The 9,194-nt window shown below is 26.5% G+C and overlaps 1 protein-coding gene across 1 annotated transcript; it reads left to right on the forward strand.

The window, feature by feature from the left end:
- The first annotated feature begins 4,769 nt into the window (after window positions 1–4,769).
- Window positions 4,770–9,194, forward strand: LOC107169105 (glucosidase 2 subunit beta-like). The gene is made up of 9 exons (XM_089220741.1): window positions 4,770–4,996; window positions 5,094–5,306; window positions 5,652–5,836; window positions 6,514–6,737; window positions 6,803–6,881; window positions 7,349–7,619; window positions 8,336–8,526; window positions 8,605–8,742; window positions 8,841–9,194. The coding sequence occupies exons 1-9, from the start codon at window positions 4,891–4,893 to the stop codon at window positions 8,994–8,996; spliced, it is 1,563 nt and encodes a 520-aa protein (XP_089076867.1). The 5' UTR covers window positions 4,770–4,890; the 3' UTR covers window positions 8,997–9,194.

Raw genomic sequence — 9,194 nt, forward strand, 5'->3', positions numbered from 1 at the left:
TTAATCTGTTTTTATTTTAAATTAATACTTAATGATTATTTTATAGATTGTGCATTAATCCACAATAATAAACCTGAAATAATAACTGTTAACTTCAGCTCAAAAATTTAGAAAATCAATATTCAATAAATACATTACCAAATTACTCATGACCACCTAATCCTAATTTTATTATTGTTATAATATTATTTTTATTGTAATTATCACATTTTTCAATTGATAGTAAGTTCATTATATTATCTATTGTATAAGCTATTTAACTACTTTTAGGTTCTGAAACAGTTAAAAATATCCTTTACTCCTGTTATGTCCGTCCCCACGCCCGTAAGTTACTTATAAATAGTTACGATTATTGATGATGAGATATTTATTTCTTGTCAATAGTTATAACTTATAAGTATTGTCAGTAATGTATATGGCATTATAGTACTATTTATTGAATTGTGTAAAAATATGATGTGAAACCGGATATTTAGCATGTTCGAAATGTGAGCTTTTCCAACTTGTTTATTTTTATCATTAACCTATTCATTAATCTTTTCTAAAAATAAAAACTGTTTCAGTGTAATTTATAAATACGATCTTTATAATTACATATTATACCTACACACATTTTAATCATTTTTATGCTTTTCAAAACCAAGTTTCTCTATTTAGCAAGTTTATTCATTTATAATAATAATATTACAAAAGTTTATATAATCAAACTAAGATTTTTAAATCACTTTCTTCTGTTTCTTATAAATTATTTTAAAACTATAACTAAATAGTTTTTTTTTTTTAACAATTTTTAAAATAATTTAATATTTATGGAAATTCCATATTGTATTAAGTATATATTTTTCTCTCATTCTTCGAATGTATTTTTTTCGCAATAAAATTCTTTTAAGTCAATATTTTTTAAAGATAATAAAGAATTTCACCAGCCATAATATGAAATAAAATTTGATACTATCTAGTTCTTATACCATTTAAGATTTAAGATCAAATAAAAAATTTAATTATATATTAAGTTATTATTGTGATTTGAATGACAGTGTGTAGAATAATATTACAATTATACTTTACCAGCAACACATTCAAAATATTATCTATAATCGTATATTTTTAAGCATCATTTGTGTCACAGATCACAAAGATATTGTGATATAATTGAATACGTATTTTTTAACTAAAAAAAAAGGTTCAAATACCATCAATTTATTGCCTGCCTAAACGGTAATACACATATTTAATTATATTGGTAAAAGTGACATAATTTAATTTTTTTTTTTAATACGCATTTTTTACAAGCCAAAACCACTGTATAGTTTATATATGTATTCCACTATACCAGTAAGCCGTTAACTTCTATCAATTTTTTCAAACCAATCAATTTAATAAGCTAGCAAACTTACAATAGTATTGGTTTTTAATAATTCTCGAAAGGATCTGGTGTGGTCCAAATAAATAAATAATGATAATGTTTTATAAAGACTAAATATTACAACTTAGTACTTACCAATCCTGATGATTTAATTATCAAAGAATAGATACAACAAATAAAAACACAATTGGTTCTTAAATACTATATATCATATCGTATATACTATATATATAATATAATAATGATGTATGAGTCATGAATAAAAGAGACCTTTCAGTCAAAGGAAAAATCCTTCTTTTATCCAACTCATAATAATAAATATTAATTTTACTTATCTTAATGGGATAATAATTACACTGCACTGAAAATTTTCCATGTCAATAACTAATCAAAAACAAACCTGATGAATAGATAATAGTAAAGAAGTTTAAAGTACTTACATATAAATCATGATTCATGAATCCGTATTGTCTAGTAGTTTTATCGCTTCTTTAGACATGATAAAAGTGAACGAAATCAACAACAATCAGGTTGACCGCATAATTATTTGTTTGAATTACTTACTTGTTTCATAATAAAATGTATCGTTTTTTCTTCTGTTTTTCACCGTCACGGAAACCATTAATTCAACGGTTAAGATATTAGGCTGTCTTGGCGAAAAGAGTTGACGGTTTAAAAACTCTTGGCTGACAAGGGCTTATGCCGGAGACTACACTGTCAGCGTGATGAATTGAAGTGTTTTCTATTGCTCCAAAGCCTGTTTCCAACACACTAGTAGATTCACTATAACCCACAACTTGCCTCGGTTGCATGTAATTTATCATACTTTATTTTTATTATTACTTTCTGACCCTCTAGTGGTCCTGTATCTCCATTCACTTGGAGGTATCTTTTTGGCCAAATAGTGATTACATTTTTTCTTATTTTACGAATATTTTCGAAAAGGCTATGTAATTTCGGTCGTTAATCGACAATAATTTTTAATTATATATTTATATAGATTACTATAATCTATAACAATTGAGGTACAACAAATAAATACAACAGATTTAATAAACATAATTATTATAATTATAAAATAATCATATGATCATCACTATATGGTAGCTTGTGCGTTGTACACTTTGTACAATATTATATATTGCAATTCAATAAGAATGTAAGACAGAGGGCAGGAGCAAGTAAATCCAAAATTATTACCAAACAAACCGTCTATATTTTCTGACCAATTTTAAAAATTGCCTTTAAAATAATTTTATAAAAGCTTTTATAGATCTATAGTAATTAGTACTAACATTTACATAATTTAAATGTTTTTTTATACCTACCTACCTAATCAACTTATAGGGACACTGATCACCACATATATATTCCAATATTATTATTTCAGGTTTGCTGTAGGTACAATAGTATAATTAATCGAATAATTAAACCATATAATAGATGTATTCAGTGGCGTAGGTCACATGTATGTGTATGTACACAGTGGTATAATGGGTCAACCCCCCCCCCCCATATTATCAAAATCCTAATTAATTTCTTTTCACTTTCATTACAATAAAATTACATGTTTTCCGCCCATTCATGATTTCATTGATGTATCCTCTAAATACTTTTTCTGTTTCTATGCAAATTGTTTGGACATCTAGACTAGGTTTCATGCAGGCGCGTAGCCAGGGGGGGTGTTACAGGTGTAATAACCCCCCCCCCCCCATCAGTCGTGGTATACTTGATATTTTTTTATCAAGATAAAGATGCATCATAAATTCATAAGCACGAATTATCTTAAATCATGATTTACACTTATTTATCAAAATGAAGTAGGTGTATTAGTTTATATTACGATAACAATAATGTAAAGCACTAAATACGGGATCCGGCATTAATTACTATTTTAGACCGTTCTGTGACGTTTTATCGATTACTCGTGTCATGCACGATTTAATATACCTATCTTTTAATGCAGCGTGCAAGAAAACGTTTACAACTTCTTAATTATTGATTATTTGATTATCATGATGAACTATCGTATACCTACGTAAAGTTATCAATTTTGTGTTTATAATTTTTTCAATTAATTTTGAATAACACCCCCCTTAGAAATTTCTAGCTACGCGCCTGGTTTCATGAGTGCCCCTCGATCCTTAATTTGTCCTAATTTACTGGCCTTGGCGTTTGTGATTAAATGCTTCTTACATGTATCACACTCTACCAATCCTGCTATGTACATAGTTATATCTTCAATGCAGAAATTTAGTTTAATTAATCTTTGATAATAATCATGATCATTATTACCATTTTCTATTGCTATCGTCTGTTGAATAATTCCAGTAGTAGTTAGTATTTTTGTTTTTTCTAATAACGCACAGTTACCATGTTCAGATCCTATTATAGCATTATGAACTAGTAACCTTTTATATGCTGCTTGGAATTGCCGACATGTGGGATTATTATTATACCCGCTCTTACCACGTATAGCACTGAAAAATGTTTCCAAATGATCTTGGCTTAACTTATAAGTAAGAAGAAAATTCATGTGGCCCTTTGCTTGCAGGAGTTCAAACAATTCCAATGAAGGATATAAACCCATTAATAAACCTCTAAATCCTGTTTTTCTTTTTGATGTAATAATCAGTGTTCCATCTAAGAACTTTAATTTTTGTATATATTCTGAAAATAAATTGGTGAATTCTTGATATTTTGCGAATGTGTCCTTTGTAATTGCATTATTATATGGGTTTTTTGAAAATAAACGTCTACTATTTAATATATCAAATGCATTGTTCATCATTTTACAGAATTGTGCTGTAGGACAACATCCTTTAAATTCAGGATCCTCATTACTTAGGTACGTTAATGCATCTCCCACACTATCAGATAAAACCTGTGCAGCAAGCCTTACATTCATTTTTTCATTGTTATAAAAAATATGCCTTGCCCCTTGCCGTTATTTTGTGGCTGCTCGTACCAGTAAGGCAGTAACTCGTAACCCGGCTTGTTCTATCATCAGCTGCTATGGTTCAGGGTAGTTCTTAGATAATATAGTATATACTAGTAAATGATCTAAGGGGTAGTTGACAGTTGTACGAAAAATGATAAGATATTTTTATTGCTAACTTCTTACATGTATGCCAACGTAACCGAATAAAATATCTCAATTATTCAAAATACGATCATAGATAATATAAGAATATTATATTATATTATCTATGGCATACAGTAATTACTCTATTATCTATGGTTATAGCACAGGTTTTATATAATCTGTGGTTATAACTCGAAGCATAAACCACAGATAAACTAAGATATATTATTTGAGTTTTTTATTCGATGAATTATAAATTTTTATCAATACGGTGATAAAAGATTACTATTAGTGATAACATCTGAGTGCCTGACGCCGTCACGCCGACAATCATCGACAACAAGCTGCAGATGTCAGATAGTGTTGTTATTAATTTATTAATTAATAATTGTATTTTGTTATGACTAATGTGATTTATTAGTTGTCTTTAACTTTTAATATGACTGAAATGGAAAATTGTTATTTAATTATTTCTATTTTTTGCGGTATATTCACTGTAATTAATTGTACAAATATAGTGAAGCCTAGAGGCATCGCATTCGAACGTAAGGCTACCTACATATCATAATATTTTAATACTTTTTATGACTAAATCTTACTAATAGAACTACATTCATTGAAATTGGTATTTATTTTTTTAAGGAGCTTCACTTTATGTACCAGACAAAGATTTTTCGTGTTTTGACGGAAGTTATATAATTCCTTTTTCGTTAGTAAATGATGATTACTGTGATTGTCCAGATGCTAGTGATGAACCGGGTACTTCAGCTTGTCCTAATGGCACATTTCATTGTACCAATGCTGGTCACACATCACTTGTCATACCATCATCTCGAGTAAATGATGGAATCTGTGGTATGATAATAATTAATTAATAATAATATTTAAGTGTTATACGAATCTTTCAAAATGTAACACTTTTTCTATTTAAACAACTCTTAACATATTATTTCTACAATGTACTTTACGATATAAGGTATAATTATTTTTGTGTTATAAAATTTCAAAATTAAGTAATATTTAATACCAGTTGTGACATATACAGAATCTATTGATGTGGCACTTCTTAACACTATATCATATACATTATACATAATTACAGCTATTAATTATTACAACTAATTGTGAACTCTAATAGCTTTTATGAAATTTTAACTCTCCTTAAAAATATTTTTAAAACTAAATACTTTTTCAATGTAGATTGCTGTGATGGCTCCGATGAATGGGCAAATAATTTAAGGAAAGATACTTGTGATAACACATGTGAAGAACTTGGTCGAGCAGCGAGAGAAGAGGCTGAAAGAGTGCAAAAAATATTTGTGGCCGGTCATGAAATTCGTGCTCAATTAATTACTAGAGGAAAGGAACTCAGACTGGAAAAACAAGTAAATTAGTTTTTATCATAAAAAAAAAAAAAAATGTTTTATAACACCTAATTTCTAGTAGCCAAATGCCATTGAAGATGTCTTCCTTTTAAGAATATAAATAAATAATTTTATTTTCTTATATTTAAATAAAATATTTGTACAGAAACTTGAATTTTATAATTTACATAGATACATTTATTTGTTAAAATAATTCTATTGTTGTAGTATTCTTAGAATAGGCCTTTTGCTGGCTGTCAACATGTGGCCGGTAAATTCAATAAACATTCCAGTATATTATAAAATAAATATGGGGTAATGTCGATTATTCTCATTCTGCTAAATGTGTTATGTAGGAAAAATTGAAAAACAGGTGGGGGATATTGTTTCACTATGAAACATGTCTCACCATTCATATTTTATTTTTAAGTAATTATTATTATCTCTATCATCAGCATCATCAACTGTCGCTAACTCTTTGTTGTGATTGATTATTGATTTATGGTTTGTTTATTTTTGGCATAGTATAATAATATGGTAAATATAAGTATCAATAATAATATCATTACTGTGTCTGACTTATTTTTAGTTTTAACAATCACAGTTAAATTTTTAAAAGATTTAATATCTTTTATTCGTCAAATTAATACTATATAATAAACATAAAATGTGTTACTTATTAATTTTTTTCTTAATAGAATAGAATCACTGAACTTTTTGAAGAACAGAGGGATGCTGAACTCACCAAAAATAATACATTGTATGCTAAAGAAACAGCTGAGGAAATTGAAAAGTCTGCATTAGAAAAATATAAAATAATGAATAATGAAAAAAAAAGACAAGAAAATGAAAAAGAAAAACAAAGAGACCAAAATGAAGCTTTTGAAATGTTTAATTATATAGATACAAATAAAAATAATAAGTATATATTATTTTAATTTTAATTTAACAATATTTGAAAAGTAATAACATTTTGATTATATGTAGAATTGAAGAAGAAGAAGTAGAAGCGTATTCTGCTTTTGATCAGAATAATGATGGTACAGTTTCACAAGACGAAAAAGATGTAAGTAACTTTATTTCATTTTAAAAATATTAATTACAAAAACTATTTAACAATTATGATTAAGATTTTGTTGAAAATATATACTAGTTTATATTTCGTTTATTTTACTTTTTATACTTTTTTTTGTAATTTTATTTTTTATGTAATGTGATATTTTAAAAATGGCTTGTCTTTATTATATTGAAAAACGATTAGTATCAAAAATAATATATCTCTACCCAAATCTTTAATTAACTTAAACCTAACCTCTCTAGGTATGTAGGTATGGCTAAAACCAAATCCTTTATAATTCATTGTTGGTACGTATTTTATTTTGTTTTTAACTATCCCTTTTATTTATATTATAAATACATTTTAAAATATTGCTATAAAAGATAATTTATACTCCTAGATAAACCAGTAATATTTATAATACTAATAGTTTCATTTTTTTATTTATCATTCAAACCTTTATAAACTATTTTCAGTATTTTATGGAAAACAAAAAAGAGATTAGTTTAGAAGATTTCATGTTAAATGGCTGGAGTCGCTTAAAGCAATTAATACTTGCTGAAAATGTGGATTTAAAAGAGACTGAGCACCCAACTGATAATGTAGACAATGATAAACAACTTGAAGAAGGAGATCAAGATGAAAATGAAGATGAAAGTGAATCTGTTGATGATGAAGTTAAATATACAGAATCTGAAGAACTTGATGAATCACAGTATGATGAAGAAACTAAATTAATAGTTGAAGGCAAGTGTTAACTTTATACATTTTTTGAGGTTTTGTTTAATATACTATAATATTATTAATATTTAATACATTAATTTAAATTTAATTATTACTTAAAACCCTAACTATAATAAATCAATTTTAAGCTTACTAATGTAATGTTGTTATTAGTAATAAAATTCTGAAAATGATTTATTATTGTATTTTTGACTGAGCTTGATCATTCATATGTTTTTACTATATATTTCTGAATTAATTTTAATTTTAATTATATTTTTAAAATTTTTATTCGAAAATATCTAGACTACATTTTTATAAACTTTTGGGAAAGTCAAAGTATGTTTACATAAATATATTTTATTTTTATTGATACAACTACGATAAAAATTTAAAAAAAAATATTACTGTGCACAATATTTATATTTTAAAGTAATTAGTTTTATCTTAAAAGTCTTTATTTTTTAATATTTTAGTATTATTTTTATAATGCAATTCAAGTTCAATTGAATTTCATAAAATAAAAAACATAATATGTACATCAAGTTCTTTTAATAAATATTATATATCTGTTTCTGATTTCACCTATGCTACGGGTAATTGAGTTATAAAGTAATGTAACTTTCAAATAACGAGTGGTTTCTCTTAAAATCAATCATTCTGTTGGCGTGGACCATAGTGATATACTTCTGAGTTCAATATTTTTAAATTATTGTTTATTTGTTTAATTTTTATTTTAGAAGCCAAACAAGCACGTAATGCATTTGAAGAAGCTGATAGGAAATTTAGAGACTTGCAACGTGAAGTAACTCATTTACAAGAATCCCTAAATAAAGATTTTGGTCCAGAAGATGAATTTGCAGCTCTAGATGGAGAATGCTATGAACTTTCTGACCGTGAATATGTGTATAAATTATGTCTTTTTGATCAAGTATGAATTTTATTAAAATTGTCGTAATGTTTTTATCATCATTTAAAAACATACATTTTTCCAATTCAATTATTAAAGATAACTCAACGATCCAAAAATGGTGGATCTGAAGTAAGATTAGGCACTTGGAACAGTTGGATTGGTGAACCGAAATACCGTACTATGTTATATGATAGAGGACAACATTGTTGGAATGGTCCTCAAAGATCTACTCACGTAAGCAAATTTTAATCAAATTAATTTACTTAACTAGATTTAGTATAATTTATCATTTTAAAAATTAATATGTGTTGATATTAAATGTTTTAAAAAAGGTACGTTTAACTTGTGGCCTGGAACCAGCACTGCTCTCAGCTACAGAACCAAATCGTTGTGAATATGCCATGGACTTTGTTGTGCCAGCTGTTTGTGTACAGGACAATGAGATGCTTTCAGCACGTGTAACAGATTCTGAACATGATGAATTATAATTAAAATCAACTTGTTTTAATTCATTGAATTTGTGTCAACTGTTTTTGGGGTATTTAATATAAAAATGTATTTGTTCATTATTATTTAAAATCAATGTACTTTTATTTTGTACAATTTTTTCTTTAAATATAAGATTGTAAAAGTAATTTAAAATTTGTTTCTATTAAAATAAAATAAAATTGTGATTGATAGTTTAA

This window comes from Diuraphis noxia, unplaced genomic scaffold, assembly GCF_037042655.1.
Source record: "Diuraphis noxia isolate RWA-SAM2 unplaced genomic scaffold, SU_Dnox_SAM2 contig0002, whole genome shotgun sequence".
Taxonomy (NCBI): Eukaryota; Metazoa; Arthropoda; class Insecta; order Hemiptera; family Aphididae; genus Diuraphis; species Diuraphis noxia.